Below are 23525 nucleotides of genomic sequence, written 5' to 3'. Positions count from 1 at the left end.
GACGTGCAATTTTATAACAAACAATAAAACACATGTTAGCTGGGGGTGAAAAAAATAAAGTAAGGAGGCTTCTTTCGTCCCGCAGAACACAGGTAATCAAACGGTGACGATCCAACCGGGTCCTGTCTTTCAGTTCGGCTCTGCGACACCTTGGCGGCGGCAGCAGGGATGCGGCGCCTCCTTCCCCCACCTCGCAGCACTCGGCTCCTCTGGAGAGACGCTTGTTTTTGTTGCCGGTGGATCCCTGAACTCTCTTCTCTCTCTCTCTCTCTCTGCTGACTCAGGCGACAGGAGATGCGGCGTTTAGGGAGACGGCCGTGAGTTTCCCCCCTTTAATTGTTTTCCTAACAGACAAATGAGAGGTGCGGCTCTCGTTAATCGTGCTGACCTTCTCCCTAACCCGAGGTTGGGGGTCGGCCTTCGAGCGCACCTGCTCGACGAGAAGACGGCGGAGTGAGCTACTGTACCGGTTACCTTTTGATGCTGTTTATTTGGACAAAAAGGGGATCTCTTTTACTGTGTATGTGCACCTGCAGTGAGTATAGGATGTCCTGGAAACTCAAAACAAGGTGGCCCCTTTTGCTACTGCAGATGTTTGTAAAAAGAAAAAAGGTGAGACTACATTTCCCCTCTCCCACCCCCCTGTTCCTCTTAGCTTACAAAACAAGACATCAGGGTCAGACGTCAGGGCTCATCACTAAAGCCTCGGGGGTCTTTACGAGGAGATTCCTTCCGTTTCTTCTGACAGGTGATTACTGAGGCACTTTGGTGAAAGAGACGCTGAACAATAGTAACTCGTTTACTTTCTTTCACCCCCCCCACCCCCCAGAGGTTTCACCCTCTGGATGGGAGTCATTTCCGTGTCCCCTTTTTGCGAGAATTCAGAGCAAAATACCGGCCGAAAGGTAACACACCTGACACCTGTGCAACATTCCTGACACCTCAGTGGTTCCCAACCTAAGACAGACATATTTAACTCTATAGTTTAAAAGCATAAAACAACCTGAACATGGATGGCCGTTCTTGTGTTGAGCTCTTCGTGGTGGCCTCAGTCTTTCCGTCCAATCAAACACTGCAGCGGCATGTTTCACACTGATTTACACATGCAGCTCCAGCTGCGGAGGAGGAACTAATGAGTGAAACCTGCAGCTGTAATGGCGGGTTGTAATACAAAAATTTAAAAAACCTGCAGCCTGGTTGACACGGTGTACAAAGTGAGACCTGAATTACACAAAAGTCTTGACATTTCTCATTAGAGAAATTGTTTTTTTTATTTCTAAAACATCTTTGTGTAATTACACGTTCGGCTTGAATTTTTTGTTCTCGTATATGTTTTTTTTGTACTACACACGGCTCTTAATGAAATCGGCAGACATTCAACGAAATGGGAGAGGTCACCCGTCACCCCCACACTGACAAATGTGGCATTGCGGGAGAAGCACAAAGCTGGAGGACACCAGAGGTCCCTGCAGCCTCTCGACCTGTGCACTGTCACGCACAGCTGGCCGTGAATCGCCTCTCTGTGCCGCGTCTTCGTTAGGAAGCGCCGGAGTGGGTGTCAAGTCACCAGTGGAGAGAACTAAATCACGCCGCACATGTTGGATCTCCTTTGACGCATGGTTCATTTCCTGTTATTGTTCCTCTGGCCAGACCCCCGGCCTGTTCAACCGACTCACTGAGTGGTTTTAAAAGTGTGCGACAGCATCATCTCGTCATCGAGGAGACATTTTGATTATTATGGTACACAGGTGGCGGAGTGGATGGGGTGAGCAATGAGGTGTTGATGACCGAAGCAGGCGGTAAAAACAGATCTAATGAAACAAATAGCCTCTTTCCAAAACAACCTTTATACATGGCCTCTGTACAATGTTTTTAAAAAACAGACTATGATGTAGGTTTGACGTTGGTTCCCTTCATGTTTGGTCGGATCTCTCCTCATCCGCATGTCATTAAATAAGATGCTTTTTTTTCTTTCCAGTGTAGCACCTCAATGAGGAGAAGTGCGGCGATCACATATTCAGTCCTTCCTCTAAGGTGTCTAGTTATACTTAATAATATTACATAATAAATAGTGTTGGTCCTCTGATGCGTCATATTGGGGCGGCGTTGTCGGAGGTGTTTAGTCCTCCGAGGTGACGTCTATGTCCTCGGAGCTGGGCTGCTTGGTGGCCATGCGCCATCTGTTGATGTGGTGGTTTCCCTTCTTCTTCTGCTGGCTGTCTGGTCCCTCCTCCTCCAGCTTCTGACGCTTGTACTTGGTCCGCCTGTTCTGGAACCACACCTTCACCTGGACGGACAAATAAACAGGGTTAATGATGATGATGATGATGATGATGCTCTTTGCTAAGTAATGTCATTTCAGAGAGGCAGTAGACCTTTCTCAAAGTGGACGTTTCCTTGTCACGCTGGTGTGACTTTAGTTCTAGATGGCCGGTTTAATCAAATTGTAACGGAGCCACCATTCATGTTTTTAATAATAACGGAGATTGAGGCGGCAACTAACGATTATTTTCAATATCTCTGCTCAGTATTTTCTCAATTAATCGATAAATCGCTTGGTCTAACAACACAATTAAAAAATTTGAAAAAAACATTCATGCAGAGAAATGACAACATGTCAATTTTCTTTCATTCAACTAATCAAACATTTGGCTAATTGTTTCAGGTCTACCTGAGATTTTGATGACAAGTTACAATGTCTGTCTGTTGGTGGGGCACTCAGCAAATAAAATGTGGTGTCATATCAATAGTCATTTAAAAATGACTTTCACGATTCATGCTACATTTATTTTATTCTGTTTAAAACAATGTAAATATTCTGTTTTCTTTTTCAAATTGTTTTAATTGAAATCACCTCATTGCAAACCAGTCTAGGCTTTAATGGTCATCTTCCCTTTCTACCATTACATTAAAAGTCTAACTAATTAAAGTCTCAATCCGGCTTTCACAAAAATGCTCTCAATATGGATTCTGTTGTTAAAAACTAAACAACATCTTATCTTTGCGTTCATAACTGAGCACGGATCAATGCACATGAAAGGTTGACAGGTTCCTGACTGACTATCGTTGCTCGTATGACCTTGGAATATGAGCTTGGTGAATGTTAGGTGGTCAGGATGCATTTTTTTAAATAGCAACACAGGTGCTCATATTAGTTCCCAGAGGTGGGTGGGAGTGTTTTTGTTAATTTGTTCACCGGGAAGGAGACTTTAAGAACAGACATTAAATGATGGAACCAGCCACAGAAAATGTGCAGCAGCAGCTTTTCATTACTTTAGCGACCATTATTTTTTCTCACAGCTTGTCGCTTCCTTCACTTGCTGAGGGTGATATTGAATAATAATGCCCATTTCATATGACCTCAGTCACTTGATCAATCTACTAGTCCACATGTTTCTCCATATGTGCTCACTCTAAAAAAGCAAGACCCAATCACAAATGAGTGAGATACTTAACATTCAGTTCACTGTCGTTAAAATTGCCATAATGCTATTTGTGCTTAATTGAAGGCCTCTTATTGACTGACACAAAACTTGCAAGCAGCATTTATCCGTCACGCTGACTCAGGAAACCTGTCTTTATATTGCCAATTAGGCCTAATTGACACCCAGATAATGTGGACTCATTAAACATAACCATCAATAACATTTACACTCTTTTATCCCATAACATGCCTGAATTAAACACCTTTTAAGGGACGCTTCAACTAACTAAGCTGCAGCCATGCCCGTGTGGATGGATTTGTTTTATTTAAATGGGATTGCATAGATTTAAAAAGGTACAATTCAACCATAGCCAATGCACGACGATTTCACACTGTTAATTAAAATAACCTATGTCATTAATGTTAGTTGACTCTCGTGTTTGGCAACTTAACACCTATTTAGATGATTCCTTATTTATAAATGACAACTAAGCTATAATTCAAACCACTGGGCCTCTTTGTGCACACCTAAACTAATGAACAATTTAATAATGTCCCTTCTGATATTAACAGTTCTAAACATTCATTTAAAAAATGTATTTGCTGCTTTAAATGTAAGTTGATTATTAGGCTGTAATTGTTTAAAATCACAGTATCAGGAGTTAACAGGAGTTAATTTCCACTGTTTTGGGAATAATGTAACTGTTCGGGTAGAATTCTGCTTAATTTGGATATATTTATTCTAAACTAAAAAAAAAATATCTAAGAAAAAAAAAAGTAATCATCCTCCAATTATTTAACACATTAATCAACATTAAAATACAGTAACATCTAAATGTTTTCTCTTGCGCTGCCGTTTTGGTTTTATTGCAAAAAAATAAAATATCGCGATACTTTACAGCAGCAGCTACAACGCCAACGTTTGATTCTGGTGGTGTAGCGTAAGAGAATGTTGTTGCCATGGAAATAACTGCTCCACAAAATAAAGTGTAACTTTAAACCCGGAAACGGTCAACAATGGGGCCATTCTAGCGCTCTCGGGGTAAAGTAAGTTATTTTTAAACATTAGCGCGTTACAAGAAAAAATACGAATTGCCATAAGACGTCCATAACTTCAGCTCACCTGTGTTTCTGATAAACTCAAGCTGTTCGCCAGCTGCTTCCTCTCGGCTCCGACGACGTAGTGGTTCTTGTCGAAGGCTCTCTCCAGGCGGAGGAGCTGGGACGGAGAGAAGGCCGTCCGGATGCGTTTGGGTTTTCTGGCGAAAGGACCGTGGAGGAGCAGGCTGTCCTGGGACACGTCGTTACCTGACAGCGGAGTCGAAGGGAAACAACATGGCCGTCAGGCGGGGCTGGCAGAGGTACACGTTATCGTCACAGCTGGTTTTATCTGGACGCCACGAATTGTCTTGTCTGTCAAACAAGTGTGTTGACGCCTGTATTAGAGGCGACCTCACGAGCACCGCGGAGGGAGTCGGCTCTCCTCTGCTGCGGAGTGTGACCAATGATGCAAAGCGAAGGTCAAGCAAAACTTCAAATCTATTTATAAATATTGTATTGTTATTATTATTATTATTATTATTATTATGTACTAGATCCAGTAGAAGTAGCCTACTTATTAGCCTACTAATATAATAATAATATTTACTAGTAAGTAGACTGATAGAAACACTTTTTTTTCCATGGTTTTAACAAAGCGACGATTGTGCTTCCGTCAAAAGTTAATTTTCTACCGTTTCAATTTTTTTTCATTAGAAAATAGTTTGTAATGCAAATGTTATAGGCCACGTAAAGAAAAAATATTATGTCGAGCAGTTTTAGTTTGTTTATGTTTTATTTATTTGTAAACGACTGAACATAAATAAATGACTCAAAAGTCGGTTCTAGTTTTGGAGAAAATATAAATCAGATAAACATTTATAATCTATTAATTTAATTTGAATTTACTGAAAAATATAGTAAATAAGATTGACTAACATTTGATATCGACAGAACTGAAAACTTATTTAGATTTCGCCCTGATATTTTGTGAGGCAAAATATAACATACAAAGTTTATGTGTTTATTTTAAGGTAAAACGTTCTGATTTCTGAATGTAACAAAAGTGTTTTCGTTCTCTGTTGATAGTCAACTTTTATTTTAATGTTTTCATTAAATGCTAATTATTATTATTTATTTATTTATAGTTTTTTTTGTGCTCTTGTATCCCAAATAAGCCCAATCAGAAGTCATTATGAGATAATGTACCCTGTGGTAAATGTACATCAAGTTACCACTGTAGCAATAAGATTAGTTTATTTTTTATCAAATATGGGCATTTTATGGATATGCACCATTATTTCTTCATTGTACAATAAATATATTTTATTTTCCAGAATTGTATGCCATAAAAAAACGATATAAAAATATCACACAATATAAAGGTGCCATAAACGGTAGTAATATATATGTATTTATTGGGTTATAATTCGTGCGCAATTGCCTGTTAAATAAATCACTCCAGGCCGTGTTGAAATCCTTTGCTGCTAATACCCTGACAGGATCTTTCTATTATATTCAAATTATTATCCTGGATTTTATCAATTGTGTCTCTAACCTGCTGCCGTGCTAGATTTAATTTATTATTATTTAGAATGAAATGAGCATATAACCTCGGGCTCTTGTATTGAACTAGAAGAACAATCTAAATCAGAGCGTATCTTCTCCCGGCTGCGGCTTTGTGAGAGTAGAGCTGCAGGGCGAAGGAGAGTGGAAATATGAGAGCAGCCGACCTCCTGCTGAAAGTTATTGTTCAACTGAGAAATAGTTTTGTTAGCAGCCATGTACAGGTATCTGTCGTCTCATCAGAATACCGAAGCACACTTTACATTTCATGAAACTGCGTTATTATTTTGAATCAAACCTTGTTCTTCAGGCAGTCCACCAAATTACATGATACCATAATAGTTCATTCAGACTTTTTATGTGCAGAATATGCTCACATTTTTTTCTTCTTCTGTCAGATTATTTGGGCATAAATAATTTGCAAAGATCAAAAATAGGTTGTACAACATAAATAAATATGTCTACCTTGAAATCTGTGTCCGAAAAACCGGTTCCGTAGGACCCAGGGGTAGAAGTTGAGCGGGTCTCGGTGCTGCGTCCCGAAGAAGTGCGGATGCTGTAGATGGTGGGAGCCTCCGAGCTGGTGGGGAGCCACGGTGAGGGAGGGGTGGTTCTCCGGGAACACCAGGTCCGGGCTCTGGTAGAGGGTCCTGACCGCCGGAACCTGGTAACTGTTCATTAAGGTATCTGTGGTCGGGTTGGAGTAACTTAAAGCCGTCGGACGGATGGGATCCTCCGAGATCAGAGGGTTCTCCTTGGCGACCAGAGACTCTATCGTGAAGCAGCGCTTGCCTGCAGAAGAAAACATCATCTCTGGACAGAAATGGAAAAAAAACAATACCCAAAAAAAAAGAAAGTAATTTGTTGTCCCTCCCCGCTGGCACCAAAAAAAAACCCCAAAACGTGCAATCTCCCTCTCAGAGATGCATCATGACCAAAGCAATGATACTGCTACAAAACTCAGCAGTGCTGCAAATTGCCCCGGATCCATGAAGTCTGCGCGCACTCGGAGGGTTTCTGCACAAGTATACGCACCAAGTAAAGCGCCCCCAACCTTCAGCGTGGCGCAGGGAGGGAGCTGATTGGACCAGAGCGCCTGCCAATAGGTCTCCTCAAGTGCCTGCTTCAAAGATCACACAAGACCGGGCAGCTTAGTTACAGAGGCACGCTGAGAAAACATGTGTGCCTCCAATTAATGGCTCATTGTGTGTCCTATTCAGCCTTAATATCTCGTTTTTCTTCAGGGAAACACAGTGCCGATGAGGGGGGGGGGGGGGGGGGGGGGGGGGGGAGACTTCCACTCGTTTCTGTGCCCTTTCAAGCATCCAGGAATTCTCTACGTGACAATAACACATGGAAGAAAAATGAAACGTGGGTAAATGTCTCATGCAAGAAAGCGAGTTCTTTTCACAGCCTCGTGCTTTAGTTGTCATAATAACGTTTAGACGTGTTGTAACTCGTGATTCCGCGTTACATCTGTGAACCTGGGCTTTCTGTGAAATAAAGCGTTGAGAGGCAGCAAAGGTCAGCTATACGTTCCGTTGTTCTCCACCATCACAGCCCTTGTTGCTGTTATATTTCACGTGCGATTGATTTGTGCATTGATGTAAAACAGCACGTGGGCTGAACCACATTTACAGGTAAACGTGCAAATTGAGCTATCATTGTAATCCTCGCGCGTGACAAGGGCAAACAATTTCCTTTCCAAAGAGCACATTTGGTCAACTTTAATTATATTTTGAACGCTTACTTTTTAAATTCTATTTCTTGCTGTCTGTACGTTATGCATCATGTTTCAAAATAACGAAAAGAAATCATCAAAAAAATCATATTTCAAATTATAAATCAGTTTTTATTAGGATACATAATAATAATAATAATAATAATAATAATGTTGTTTTTGAACATGCCTCTATGGTTTGTATTATGATATTTTGATTATACTTTTGAAATAAGGAGAACACTTTCCTAGCTTTTCCAATGCATTAAATACAAATGAAAAAAGATACTGGTTGTGGATAATACGTGTCTAGTTTTGAGATGAGTTCCATAGTTGTTTTGGCTTTAAACATGAACAGCATGTAGAAAACAGACCGAATGGGGCTCCAGCTCCCGGTTCGTCCTGCACGAGGACCGACGTGGAGAGAGCCAGAGGCGGCCTGTCCTCGCGTTTGGAGCTCGCCGGCTTCCTTAGCTGCAGCTTTCACGGCGCACTAACCAAGTTAATAATTATCCGCTTAATACGCTCGTTTGTTTCGAGGTTGCATTAGAAAATCATTACCGATGGAAATGATGAGGTAAAACAAGTTGTTGATTAGGCGTTTAGAGCTAAAGGCTCCTAAAGACGGCGGAGTGTTCTGGGAATCGCTCGGTGTCAGAAAAAAAGCTATATAGCTATATACCTAATATAGTGTTGTGTGACAGATATACATCTTTATTTATTTACTGGGTGAGCCATGAACTCGATAGAGTTTCACTGGAAATATTTGTCCTCATGACTCACACCGTTACAACATACCAAAGCTACACATAACTCATTCAATCTCATTAGAAACGCTTGTTTATGATATTTTGAAACGTTAGAAAACGTTGTTACTTCAATATACACATATGTATAACTTCATTTCACTTAATGTTCATGTTTAAAATGTGTTCGGTTACAAGGTCACGTTATACATCCTTCTGTGACCATCACTTTAAAATATGAGAACCCTGTAAAACAATTCGCTTGTCATAACGCTCATCTTTTTTTGGGGGAAAGTGAAGACACAAACTCTTCATTGCAGGATTTGTTTTATATTGAAACCCTCTTTTTACCCAGAGTGCAACAGCACGAACTTGCGGGTGGAGTTTAATGATGAAAGCCCGTGGGCCCTTACGCACTGACCCTGATCGCCGCTGGTTAATAGATGTTCAGATCGCTCTGCATTAACAGAAACGGAGCAGTGCACCTTTGTTCCGAAGGCTACTGTTGTTGTTTTTCCCCCCTGAGGCTCCGGAGGAGAGTCACTGAGAGTCCGACCCAAAGTGCTCTTCAGATGGGAAACTGAGAAGCGCGTTCCTTCTTGTTTTTATGGATAAATTCCTCTATAGTTTAACATGTTAGTGTCGTGTGAAGACCTTAATCCTCATTTAACACCCGTTGTACCACACTGGATGTCATAATGCGTTCAGATTATATATTAATTATGGGACTACTACAGTAGTTGGAGCACGTTACACATTGGCCAAGTAAACTAAAAGAGGGAATAGTTAACATCAAAGACCATAAAGAGCAGCTCTGAGTTTGAGCCTTAAAAGGGCACATTCCTTTTTGTTTGATGGGTTCAGCTCTGCAAGTATCATTTAAAAGCCTAAAAACTAATAACTTTGGTACTTTAGTACTTGATTTGACAAAAACACGCACACTTAACTGCAAACTATACAATTTAAATTCACTTTATTTCACCAGGACGATAAACTTGGTGTCAAAACCTTCCCGAGATTACTGTGTCAGAAATAGATTTATTTGGTCTTTCAACAATTTTACATTTGAGTTCAACAAACCAGCATATATTGTAAAATGTCTTCAAACATCGTTAAAGTTTCCTCTAATCCAAATAACTCTTCAATCCCACCATATATAATTGTATAAACATTCTACAGGTTAATTGTCTGTTTCAAATAGTTGTTTATGGTAAGAGAGGGACAAAGAGGAAACGCCACCATGAAGAAGCCCTCTAGTGGCCAAAATAAGATACTCTTATCATGGTTTCTTGTCTGATTAATAATGATGGAGAAAAGTTAGATGAAGAAAACTGCACTAATATAATTATAGTACACGTGAGATTTAACCATTCTGTTATTTCTGAAAGTATTAAATCTGTGTTTTACCAAAGTTATATTTATAATAATGTATAGAAATGTGTCTCATCTCATACAAGTGATTAACCCTCAGTTCATTATAACTTGACACTTAACTTAACCCAGTGACTTTAAAACTATATTTTTATTCCCAATGTGTGAGGCCTGTGGCTAAATAAAACCTTTCAATTAGAGAAACAAGTTGTGGAAACATTACATCCTGCGCTACATTGACTTCCTCCACAGAGCTGGGAGATCACTTCCCAGTCTACTAAACCAGTTCAAGGTGGTGGTGTTGTTGTTGTTCTTCTTCTTAAACCGATGCTGCCATCCAGTGGTTGAAGGAAGTCAGAGCATGTTAATATGATTAAAGGTTTCCTGCAGAGCTCACCTTTGACCTCAGTGGGTTTTCAGTTCAGTTCCAGTTCCCAGAGGTTTCCACTCGGCCGAATATTACCTCACTTACACTTTAGTTCAAAACTAGGAAGTTAATACAATACTTATTAATGAACATCATATAATAGCGTGAATCCAAACTTAAACGCTAAAAATACATTCAAAAAATGGCCAAAACATTATATTTCCAGTGTTACAGAAATGTGCGTTTATTGCAATAGTAGTTTTGTGAAAAAAGTAAATTTGGAGTTACATCACAATAGGCTGATAGCTATGCTTTCTATGTTGCAGATACATATGAGTTCCAGTGATCAATAATGTCAGAAGAAAACAAAAACAACTGCAACAGAACCAAATTAAGCTCTCCAGAAAAAAATAGAAATAGCACCACTGACAGCTGCAGAGAGAAGTTAGGCTTCACTGAACTGAATTATGCAAATGTGTTTACATTAATGCACCTAAAACATCTCAGCTGTTTCATTTTGACAGGTAGCTCAAATCAGTTGATATAACATGATCCAATGCTATACACATTCCTTTAAAAATAGCCCCCTTAATTATTTTTCATTTGATTTATGACGGGTATGATTCGGCCAAACTATTAGATGGGTGATCCGCTCGACATGAATCTCAAAGTCTGGCTTTATTCATTATTTGGCTGGTGGACAAACTTCTGGTCTCTTCCTCCTCGATGAAGATGGAACCAGCTGAGGCTCGGGGGGGTTCCCCTCTCACCTCCCGCGTTCATTAATAAACTAATTGGCCATTTTGTTTCGCATTAGCTTTGTGTGTTCAGCTAATCTGTCCCACTTAAATACTTGGGAAATGTCACCCCATTATAACGAGACGGGGAAAATAGCACGTCGCTGCGTTTGTGCCACCTGCACGAGAAGTGCAGTCGTTTAGCCACCTGTACTGGGCCCCGCTCCTCCACACCGGCACCCCCCCTCAGCATAAACAAACACCCCCCTTTTAACACGCGGCCCGGAGACAAAATGCGTGTTCATGTCGAGAAAAGGCATTCATCTCTGTGTGTTGAGCTTCTTCTGCTGGGTTTCATATTTAAACTGTTTAGTGACCGGTGTAAACCTGAGCCCTTATAATAAAGTGAATGATGCACATTTTAGAACTGCAGCAAAAAAAAACATACGCAGCCATCCATATGAGTGGTACGGGAACATTCTGGCATTGCTACATGATATTATTAAAATATCACAAATGTGCTTGAGGACATTAAATGAATATTGCTGCGATGTATTTGGGATTTATTAGGAGATGAAATCATTGATAAACAGATGCACATACTGCTGAGTATCAGAGACTGTCGTGTTGAAATATTAAAGCTAGGCTATCAAACAATTTCGATTTTCTTTTCCCTTCATTTCGGTGTGCGTAAAAGACGCACGTTGGATCAATTACGCGTTGTTTGGAAGCCAGCGTGTCACGCCCCCCCCCGCCCCCCCCCCCCCCCCCCCCCCCTTCTATCTTTATTTTGTCTTCACTTTTCTTCTTGGTGCTCACTGTCGCTGAACACGACGTGAACAGGACCTTCTGTTTCCGGGGAGAACACGTGTCCGTTCTCCGCACATGCCGAGCCGAGCTGCTCCGGTCAGTTCCGTGTCAGAAGCCATTGTGCGTCCGTCTCCAATGCGGCCCTTTCACGACGAGACAAAGGGCGGCTTCGACTTCAAACGCTTGTAATGAAAGCTAATGACTATTAGATAGAGTAGAGGGGCCCTCGGCTTTTCAAATAAAATGCAAAGAAGGATTTTCTTCTTTTTTTTTTACAATCTCCTATACCCTAAAACGCGCTTTATTCAAATGGGGGTGCACTCTCCTCTTGGAGCTGGAGGTTATTGCTCTCCATGAGAACTTTCACACCTTCTCACAGGAGCTGCATTGCATCTGGGCTGAGTGAGTCATGAAGGTCATTTAAATCTAGGGAGGAGACATGTTTTTAAAGGTATTCAAATATATAAAGAAACAGCCAATAATCAAAACAACAAGACTATGAGAGTGATGACAAAGAGATAAGCACATTGTCATCTAACTATCAGAAACAATGTATTTCATTTAGAAAACAGGTTTTTATGATTCTGACCACCATAATGCTATATGTCTTTAATGAGGCAGTTGAGGTTGAGGCACTTGAGGTTTTGTGGCCTTGTATGTTTTAGTTAACTTATCGTCATACAATAGTTCATACGCAAGCCGGCAACACCTGTCCATTTTTCTGGATGAGAACAGCCTGAACTCCTCAACAACAGCTGGTTTTGATAATTTATTTTTAAAGCATTGCAGCACAATTCCGACCAAAAGAACAAATATTTTGGCTGCAACTGAATCATTTTCATCATCCGTTAATCTGCAAAATTCTGATTTGTAGAATGCCAGGAACCTGTGAAAAAACACAATGTCCCGCAGCCCGAGGTGATGTCAACAAAGGGATTGTTTTGTTCGACCAACTGTTCTACTCCGAGTTGTATTCCAATTACTTTCCTGCAGTATAAAGAAAAAGCTGGAAATCCTCACATTTGAGAGGCTGAGATGGGAATTTGTGTTGTCCTTTCCCTTGAAGGAACAATACATCAAGTCATCATCATAGTTTTACCCCTCAACTAATTGCTTCAGCTCTGGAAAATACAGTGTAAGCCAGCAAAGACACAATATAGTCTAACAGTGTGGATGAACTTAAAATACTTATTGTCTCGGTCGCCAACGGAATAAAAGCAACAAGTCAAGAGGCAAAGGAAGATGTAACAGTTGCCTTTCATAAGCAGCTTCGCCGTAGAGTCTTAAGAAACCCAGCCAGCGTTGGCTTGTTTGCAGCCGGTAAGGTGCCCTGTGCTAATTGGGACCCCCCCACACCCCCTCTCTTCCCCAGGACTCTCCAGGCTTTTCCCAGGCCTCTGACTGCTTCTTTCTTCCCCTCAATGGGATTACGTTGGGGTGTGGAGAGCGGGGGAGAGGAGGGGGAGCTGATCACATCAGAAACGGCTCTCTGGGGTTTTTTACACAAATTCTGCTCCTTCAGCGGCGCTTCAGCCCTAATCAGGCCGAGCAGAGACACCAGGAGAGAGAGCAGGCAGGGGGTGGCGGGCGAGAGAAAGAGATCAGCTCTGTTAGCGTTTTTATTAAACTTCTCTCTTTGATACTGTCACCAGCCTGTCTTCTCCCTCTTACAGCACCTCCGCTGCATGGCGCGCTGCAGGCGACAGCACTGTCTGATGTGTTGACATAGAAGAGGCCTGCAAATGTCCGCAGAGTGCAGCGACACTACGAGCAGGTAATACGACTGTGAACGTGGATGTGACCTGGAGTCACTTTAGGCTCTCTGGCTTGTTTTATTTAATCATCTTTCTGCTCAGTATCTGATCTGATTTGGTTTTAACTTGTTGATAGTGGACTTGTGCCCAGCTGGTCACAGGAGAGCAACTATTTTGACTTCTTTTGATAGGTAGATATGTTCAAAATCAAGCTGCCAATGAAGCTATTTGGTTACAGATTGTCAATATTAGTCATCAGGTTTATGTAACTTTAAGTTTCTCTCAATTCATTTAAATTGGTCCTGAGGTAAAACCCTGAAATGAGCATTTTTGTACTTCCCTCATCTCAAAGTCAATGTTTTTTTTTGGTTAGATTCCTGTAATAAGGTTTGTTGTTAACCGTAAGAGCATTTTCTTTGTTCTGCGATTTCAAATATATTTCAGTAAATCTCCCTCTTGTGAATTTTGATCCCTTTACATTAAAAGAACCAAGTGGCTAAATGAGACGACTATCGTCAAACTGACTTGTCTGCTGCCTTCACAGCTGCCGTTGTTTATATTCACGCTGTGTGACCGAGGTGCCGTATAGCTTTTAACTTACTGGCCTAATGTTAGCTTTTTACATCATGGCGATTGCATTCACGCTTCAAAAATCATAGAAGTTTTGTTCACCTGTGAAAATGAACTCGCTGAAACAAAAAAAATGCCTATATGTATCATAAACGTTTGTATCTCACATGAGATTGCTTTTCTGCAGTAATACAAAATACAGAGGAATGAATAAAATCCCATTTGTGATTCCCAATGGGAATAAAATCCCATTGTTTTTTTGCCGCGGGAACCAGGTCGATGCTAACTTCCGGGGATGGCCTACAAAAACATGTCATCCATGCAGAACTCTATTGTCAAAGGAAAAATAGACATGAGACGGATATCTACATCTACATGTCAGTAAAGTAGTTTGATGGAAGGGAAAAGTCTGTGATAATACGTTTATTACCAAAAAGTAACTAACTTATTATGAAACAAATGTGAGGATTACAGAGATGGACACACCGCTCAGATGTCTTTGTTCAATGTGACGGAGTTCTCCACAGGACGGGACTTTCAGGTTGACCGGTGCAATTAGCTGCTCTGATGGACTCGTTTGCTATACGTCCCGATCCTCCCTGGTTTATCCCTCATGTCTGCCAGGCAGGCTTCAGCAGACAGCGGGAGTCCCCTTCCACCTGGAAGGAAAGACGAGGAGACTCAATAGAGCGGAGACGGGACACCTGCCGGGGGTGGGAGGGCATGTGTGAGCCCCGTCCATTGAGAACAGGCGTAGTGACCGTTTAAACAGATTAAACAGGGAGACCCAGATCTCCAGCCCCGAGACAGACTGACCCCTACCACCCCGGGTTACAGATATCCTCACATAATCCCTGAGCTGGATATTTATTTGTTTAGCTCAAACCAGAGGGGAACCCGAGTCCGTCCCAGACTTCAAGTTAGATCAAACCGGGGGGGAGGAAATGCCTCGCCGTGTCTCTTGGAACCGGGTGCTCAGAGCCAGATGAGAGGAGCAATAAGGGGAGGTCAAAGGGCGCGATGATGGTTTGATTGGGCTACATTAGAGAGGAGACAGGTTTACACTCTCGTGGTGAATCAGTTTCTGACACTAATATCTTGTTTACTCTTAACGCTCAGTTATTATTTAAATCATGGTCTCCTCATCTGATTGGACCAAGCTATGAGCATTGGTCTGATATTTAGGCTAACCTGTTTTCATTCAAAGCCCATTGAATCACGGTTCCAGATCTTCTCATTTCAACACTTTTCTTAGACATTAAATGCACCAAATGAAGCTGAAATAAGACGACATGAGCCGCAGTCAGGTTTCAAGTTTGAAAAAAGCACATTTTAGTAAATGAGTTAAAAGTAGATCTGCTTCATCAGCACTGTGTTGGAGTGATTTGATCTGATTCGATATTTGCTGAACAAACTCAGAACTGTCATCAGATTTTGTTGCTGAATCCTGAACCGATTGGTGGACATAAGTGCATGATGTCATCTTTATCTCGCACCAGCCTGTCCCACTGAAACCAGTATAAGAGCACCGAGACAACCAGAAACCTTAAATGTGAGAAACTGTTTTAACTTTTGTAGAATATTGTTTCAGTGTGAAATGTGTCAGGGCCTTTAATGTCCCATGAGTTCAACTGTGTGACATGTGCAAATAGGATTTATGATGTCTTACAACACAAAATGTAACCTTTGACATTTCACACTTGGCTGAATGAGAAGGATAATAAAGAGAGACACAGTTGGCGTTAATGTCATAAAATATATTTCTGAATATGTCACAAAAACTGAACAGGTGAAGTGAGCTTATCAAAGAGCAAGAACATTTAAATATAAACCTATACATCTATTAAATATCCGTAGTTGGAGACACAGGCCCCCTTTTCTCAGCACTATGTACAAAAAAAAGTCCAGTGGTGTTCGGTCAACAGTGGTCAGTGGAGTCATCGGACCCGTCGATGTCCACGTCCAGGTCGGAGAACTCCTCATCCTCATCTCCTTCGTCCCCGTGGCCTTGAGATCCGGGACTTTTGAGCGGAGCGGCCAGGCCCAGCTTGGCCAGCTTGGCCTGCTGCTGCTCCAGACTCTGTTTGCGCCACTTGATGCGTCGGTTCTGGAACCAGACTTTGACCTGGAGAGAGAGAAAGAGAGAGAGAAACAAGATGCATATTAGAAATATGTCAGTAAGAGACATGGGTGTGTGTGGGTGTGTGTGTGTGTGTGTGTGTGTGTGGGGGGGGGGGGGGGGGGGGGGGGGTAATACAATATTCTTTCTTGAGGCTACACTCGTATTTTCTTCCGTTTCTCACCTGAGCTTCTGTGAGCTGCAGGGCCGAGGCCAGCAGGAACCGCTCTGATCCCACCATGTACTGCTGCCTCGCGAACTCCTTCTCCAGCCGGGAGAGCTGCTCGCTGGTGAAGCTGGTGCGCATGCGTTTCGACTTGCCACCTTTAGTCTTGAACGAATGCAGCCCCGCGCTCACTTTGGACATTGACGCTGCAAAGAAGAGATGACACGTTTTAATCACACTGCCACGTGGAAACAGTTTCGTTTTTGACATTTAGATCTCGCTCTGATACATCCGGTAAATAGTGTTTACCGTGTGCGTAAAATGCTCCACGACACGAGGGTTGGTACGTGAACGGCGGGCAGCAGTAGACTGAGTATCCGGGTTGCGCGTGGAGCGCAGAATGCAACATGTTTTGAGAGTAGCCGTAAGGTGCTGCTGCCATCGGTACGCCCGCGTGTCCGGTGAGAGGCAGCACTGGGACTCCTGGTTGGTATTTCTCTCCGCACGGAGTCGGACTCGCACGGCAGCTGGTTGCGCGCTCCGGCTTGGCAAGCAAAGCATCGATGGTGAAAGATTTCCCACTGGGAGGCTTCGTTGTCAACGCGCACTGGCTCCCCTGGTACTGCGGGTACAGCGATGCCGGTGCGTAATTACGCACGGAGTATCCATAAGCTCCAATTGGCCTGTTCGGCACCTGCATTCTAGCAGATGTATTTGTCTTCTTGTAGGTGAAATAAGATCTCGAAACTTTGCAGAAAATCAAGTTGTTGCTCGGAGTGCAGCAGGAAAGTGAATGCTGCTCCTCCTGCGAGGCTCCTCATTTATACTGCGGCCGGACACAGAGGTGTCAACAGCCCCCCATCGATCCTTTGTCTTTCTAAGTAGCAGATGAGAGAAACGAACATCCCGACAACGTATCCAATTAATTGGTGGAGTAGTACAAGCTGGGATTGTCAAACATCCTAACCCTTTGAATGACAAGGCTTTTGAAGAGTCGTGGGGGCAGGGACCTCTGGAGATTTACTGGGCTACAAATTCTTGCATGGATCTTAAGTCCAAATGTAATCATTACCGCTGGGAAAGCCTTGATGTTACCAAATCATCCTATTTGGAGCCTTTTAAGTTCTGGCTGGCCGACAGATGCTTTAAGCAGCGTAACGATTGGAGGCCGACCTCAAGCTGTACAATAACAGAATATACTTATTTTGTTATCTTTTTAAAAACTTTTTCCAACCTTTATAATTTAGAAATAATGAAGCCGAAGGGTCGTATCAACCTGCTGTAAACCAAGAGTCCCTCATGTGTGTAAACAGCTCATAATCTTTTTACTTTCTGTCCAAAATGAATGCGCTCTGTGTTCAGAGTGTGTTTTTTAACAGCAGCGGTGTTGCTCTTTAAATGGAATGACTGCGGTGCGTAATGGAGGCGTCAGATTCAGCGGGTCGGGTGTGGCGACAGAGTGGTGATGCTGGTTTTTTTTAATTTTAATTTTATTTTTAACCAAACCACAACTCCACTAATCTCAAGCACCGCGTTAATCCACAGGTTGATCCATCCATCCCATCCTTTGAATGTCCGACTGGGAAAGGCCTCTGCTCGCTGATTCCTAAAACAATCCCACGTCGGTCTAAAGCCGGACATCTGCAGGCTGGATTCATGTTGTGTATAAACACAAAGCGAATTAAAGGAAAGTCAGTCTCATTAGGCACGTGGAGAGTAAACCTTTTATTGTGAAAAGGCAATTTTGCACCGGAAATAATATCCTTTTGTTTTATCGGTGTCTCATTAAAGGCTTGAAGATGAAGACGCGGCTTCTTTAAAGGAAGTGATTTGCTTTCTTACACCACCGCAACACAAAGACAGCCTCTCTTTCAACTCGGATTATTGCCAGCTCTGCAAACTTTCCAGCCTCATTTCCATCATTTGGAGGTGGCAGAGAGGCTCTGCAGAGCCCTAAGTAACTGTTAAAACACATTGAAACACCGAGGCGAAAGCGCCCGTTCCCTTTGACCTCGGAGCCTCTTATTTATCCTCTTTCACTGACACTAGAATGTCTAATGGAGAGGGCAAACACAGACTTTGTCGACCTGGCCTGAACAATAAGGAGGCTTCTTCTGATGCCTCTGTCACCGGACCACCCACCCCACCAGCGGTGTTTGCTGGCGTGCTCTGCAGAAAACCTCCTTCCCGACAGATCACTCAATTCACATTTAGTGTTGAAACCTCAAGTTAACATGAAAGCTTCAAGCGGAATGACGAGTTGAATGAAGATGATGTTCCCGAGTCAAACCAGCGTACAAGTAAATATCAAATAGGGTTTTTTTTTTATTTAGAGAAGCACGTTTAGAAAATAAGTGAAACTAATCTGGAATTATCACCCAAAAAAAACGTGAAGCCTCAGACTGAATATAAACCCTAATTGTACTGTTCATTTCTCGATCCTCCAAGTAAAAAAAATAGAAAGGCCAACAAGTTAACTGGTTCCAGTTTGTCAATTTTAGATTTAATATGTGCATGTTTTCTATGAAAGTAAACTGAATATATTTGACTTTTGACAAGACATTTGAAGGCCTCGTGTTGAGCTCTGGACACTTAACATTTCTTTTGGAACATTTTAGAGGCTAAACAATTAATCGATAACGATAATAATCATGAGTTGGAACCCTAATCGCCATATCAAGTAAAAAAATGTTTAAAAAAATAAAGAGGGAAAGAGGGAAATCTTATTGCCACTTGCAGCCAAGTCCCCCTCCAATATTCTGCCTGGATATGCTGAAATGTCTTTTTCATGATATCGGCAGTGAACCCTGAGTGTCCTCTAATGATGCTGCAGTGAAGGCATGGTGTCCTCCTTGTGTATTGGAGCCAGACAAGGAATACACGGACCATTGTCCCCGAGTGTGCTCTTTTCATAGTCATGGGCTGAGAGGAGAAAGAGGCTGAAGGGGCTGCTCTCTAACGGCTCTATGGGCCATCCTTCCCACCAACAGCTTGAAACTGCCCATCAGCACTTCATTCAGTTTCTGCTGTCGGCTGCAAAATGCAAAGTGGTCACTTATGAGGATTTGTTTTCACTTCTGCTAGCAAAACTCAGAGCAAGACTAAAGGTTGGAGATAAACTATAGATAAAATATTCTTCTCCTAGAGCGTCTCAAAAGTAACTACCGCATTATATATACACAACATTCTATATTAAATGGCCACATACTCACTAGCATACGAGAGTGTGTTGTGTAGATTACAGTGTTTGGTATGTGTTGTTTTTTTATGATACAGAAATACGTGTTTGTAAAACTTAATAGTTCTGTGACTGTACAGTTGTCCACCATGATAAAGGTCAACTGATCTGACAGATGTCATTTAATGTCAAGCATTCCCCTGGAATAACAATAATAAACGACAGTATTGTTTTAGATAGATTTAGACCTGCAGATAGTGGTGGAAGTATTTTTATTTTTATTCCATTCGCTTATGTAAAAGTAGCAATACAAATACTTTGTTACATGTCCTGAAGTTGTTATAGTATCACTATATTGTTGGATCATGATGCGTTAACATGTTGTCATGTTGCAGTTGGATGGTTCTGAGCTCATTACATCATGTAATGGAGAGTTTATTTTATGAACTTTTCAAAGAAGATTTGAACTCGTCACTAAAACTGTAAATGTAGAAATAAACGGTAGCATAAAATGGAAGTACTCAACGTGCCTTAAAAGTTGTACTTAAGTACAGCAGACATGTGACTAACTTTCAGTTGTTTAATGTCATCTAGCAAAGATTTCCCATATCAGATTCACATTTGGGAAGTAATGAGTCTAAACTCTAAAAATGAAGAGGTTTAACCTCCTGTGAGGAGATTAAAAGATCAAAGTCCTGATCTCTTAACAATGGTCGCTCAAAACTTTATTAATATAGCAGTTATGCCATATGACAGAGAAGTGAGATCAGAGAGGAGAAACTCTGTTCTGTCTCTCCTTCCAGCTCAGCTCACACGTGATTGAATGAAACAAAAGCATGAAGAAACACTGTCATCATTATTATTATTGAGGTGAAAGGGGATCGTTTTCTCACCTGGACGACACATTTAACAGCCACTGTAATCTGGGCCTTTCTTGTCCACGCACATCCATCGCTAATGAGTTTATGAAGCCATTTACAGGACGATCCCGAGCGGCCTGCCTCTGTCACCTTGCTGCTGGTCCTGAGGGCTCATTACTGGGACCCGCTGGGCCTCGGGCCTCACCTTGACTATGAATGGGAGTGCAGTAAAAGGCCAGGTATGCTCCGTCTGGCTCTCCAATACACATTCAGCCTCCGCTGTGTGTGTGTATTTGTGTGTGGTTGTGTCGGTTCTTCTTCAGCGGCAGGACGAGCTTTACGTATTTGATGTAAATGTGTGACTGGAACACCTGCCCTGAAGCTGCTGGGAGAACAGACGCACACACACTGCCATTTTGCTTCAGAAGTTAAATGTGGCAAAATACATAAACACAGACATCTATTGTTGTCAGTTTAGATGAGAATAAAGCAAGTTACCCTTTTCCAATAAAGATACTTGTAGCATTCATTAGATGTTTCACTGTAGTTCACATTGATTACTAACGAGCCTCCTGTTGATGGCACACCAACGGGGGTCTAAAACATGTCTGAACATGCACACCGTCCAAGGTAAACTGCATACTGTACAAACATACTTTGCATTTGAAGTAGGTGTTAAAAGAGTTTGTGGCGTTGTATTTACATCATATTCTAAAGTATGTTAAATATAATATATCTTTTATATATATTTCGGGTAAGTCAAGTCTCAAGTCCTGTCAAACTTTCCTTCAATGAGGACCATTGCGCTGATAACGAACTGTGTAAATATGGTGTTTAATAGACCTGGTACTAACATCTTTTAATGCATATTTAACAATTAAACAATGTGAGGAATGCGTGAAGCCGGCTGGTTCTCTTCTGGATGTGACCAAACCAAAACTTGGGACTTGAACATGTTTAATTTCAAGCCTCATTTTAACTCAAATCCGAGTTGATAAAGCTCATTTAATAGCTGTCTGTCAATCAATACTACGCGTTAACACTTTGTCATGTACTGTATAGCTGTATGGGAGTGATTACACAATACAGCTATAGAAATCGTGATAAAAGTGAGAATTGCTGTCCTGTCAGTCTTGTCAAATCGCCTTTAGCTGGAACCTCTCAGCCTCCTCTCTCTCTCCCTTTAAAACCAGGTACATTAACACCATCAGCTAAACGATCAAAAATGTGAAATGAACTAACTAATTCCAGCATTGATGCAGCGTCGCTATGCAGATTCTGTATGTTTTTCATTTACACGTGTGGCAGAAGGGAGGACCTCCGGTCATCCGCCGCTCTGTTCTCCCGCTAAGCAGCCATTAGCATTAGCATCGACACCAACGCTGTGAAGTGCTACTGTACGAGCCGCTCTCCTCGGGGCCTAATAGGGGCCACTTAGTTCCAGAGAGTCCTCCATGCTCTCACAGAAAAGAGCGTCCATGTCATTACCAACTTAATGAGGGATTAACTTTCCTCCCTGAACGGTATCTGTTGACGGTCCCGTCCTGGGGATGGAGGACGCGTGTATTCGACCTGTCTGACGCTCCATGCAGCACAAACTCCACGGAGCTGAGGAGAAACATATTCCTGCCGTAAAGGCAGAGCTTATGCAGTAAAAAGTATCATTTTTTCCCCATCAGAAATAGCGTTACTTGCTACATTGGGTTCATAAGGGACATTCGATCAGTTATTTGGTAAAGGAAAGCTTCAGTGTTGTGCACATAGAGAGACATATCACAGCATTCGGGTGTATTTTGGGCTAGCTGGCAAATGTTAGCATGTTGTAGCAGCCTCCCTGCTAAGCATTGATGCATTTTCAGGACAAAAGTTGTAAGATTTTGTTGAAAAAGCGGCTTGTTTCCTTATGTCAGACTCTCAGCTAACTGAGAGGATTGTTAGAAGTTCAGATTCCGTTTTCACATCAAATCCGACATTTAGGTTTACGTTCGGGGATGAAATAACAGTCAAGTATCTACACACTGGATGAAAGGCCACGTTTCAACCCCTGTTGCCATGGGGAAGAGACGCCAAAATGTTTCTATTTAAAAGACGAGTTCAACATTTTGTGGAATATGCTTTCCCGCTGAGTTCACTGAACGGATCAATGTTCCTCTCACACAGCGAAACAGGCGAGAAGTTCTTCTTCTTCACATTCCTTTTGCACTCGCAGCTCCATCTTCTAGATATAGCGGTTTCAATCTTTTCATTTAACTCTGAAGGAAGAAAGGCAGTAAGCGCATTTTAAACAAAATGTCAAAGTCTAACAAAGTTCAAAATAAAAAGGTCTAAAAAGTTTTTTCTTCATGATCTTTTCTTTTCAACTTCGGGTCCTTTTTTTCAAATTTCTCTGCAATGCACATGCGTAAAGATGTTTAGCAGTTAATGGTTCGATTCTTAACCGTATGCAGGAGTTCATCATGCATTTTAAACTGAAACATGTTTGTCAGTCTATTGTCAGACAACAACGATCAGCCGCAGACTTTTCGAGGGATTTCATGAATCATTTAATATATATATATATATATATAATACTTTCTCACACGGTAGATCTTTCATTTTAAAACGAAACGTTCTTTTTTCCTGAGGTAACACGGCCATCGGTTTCTTGATTAATGCATACGATGTAAATGTCTGTCCCTGTGGACATTTCACATGTTTGCTGATTTGTCGAGCTTCTTTATGAAACCAATCATTGTCGTGTTTTAAAGGGGCCCCTTCCCAGGTGCTTTGAGGGCTCTGTGGAGACCCCCCCCCCCCCCCCCCCCCCCTCCCCCTCCTCCTCCTCCTCCTCCTCCTCCTCCTTTAACCTCCTCAACCCTCTTTAATGGAGGTGAGAATTGGCGGGTTGGACTTTAACACTTGACCTCTGTTTACACTTCCTGTGGGTGTCAGGGCTTGTCCATAAAGCGCTGCTCGCAGGACTCTGCTGCATTGAAAGGAGACAGAGAGCGGCCGAGCACCCCGGCGCTGCGAGCTGAATGCACTGCTGCTCCTGGGCTGTGATTATTAGGACAGGCCATTTCCTCTCTTCACATTCTCTGTTTGCTTATATTACTGCCA

The 23525-nt window shown here is 42.1% G+C and overlaps 2 protein-coding genes across 2 annotated transcripts; both read right to left on the bottom strand.

Moving 5' to 3' along the window:
- Positions 1-1917: 1917 nt before the first annotated feature.
- Positions 1918-6839, bottom strand: emx1 (empty spiracles homeobox 1). The gene is made up of 3 exons (XM_034563251.1): positions 6494-6839; positions 4548-4732; positions 1918-2287 (listed from the first exon to the last, which is right to left on the bottom strand). The coding sequence occupies exons 1-3, from the start codon at positions 6837-6839 to the stop codon at positions 2120-2122; spliced, it is 699 nt and encodes a 232-aa protein (XP_034419142.1). The 3' UTR covers positions 1918-2119.
- Positions 6840-16021: 9182 nt separating this feature from the next.
- noto (notochord homeobox) lies at positions 16022-17088 on the bottom strand. Its single transcript, XM_034525420.1, has 3 exons — positions 16698-17088; positions 16407-16594; positions 16022-16228 (listed from the first exon to the last, which is right to left on the bottom strand). Exons 1-3 carry the CDS (start codon positions 17086-17088, stop codon positions 16022-16024), a joined length of 786 nt encoding a protein of 261 aa, XP_034381311.1.
- Positions 17089-23525: the final 6437 nt, after the last annotated feature.

Source organism: Cyclopterus lumpus, chromosome 22 (assembly GCF_009769545.1).
Source record: "Cyclopterus lumpus isolate fCycLum1 chromosome 22, fCycLum1.pri, whole genome shotgun sequence".
Taxonomy (NCBI): domain Eukaryota; kingdom Metazoa; phylum Chordata; class Actinopteri; order Perciformes; family Cyclopteridae; genus Cyclopterus; species Cyclopterus lumpus.
Note: the sequence above shows the minus strand (reverse complement) of the source record. Positions and strands in the feature narration are given on the sequence as shown.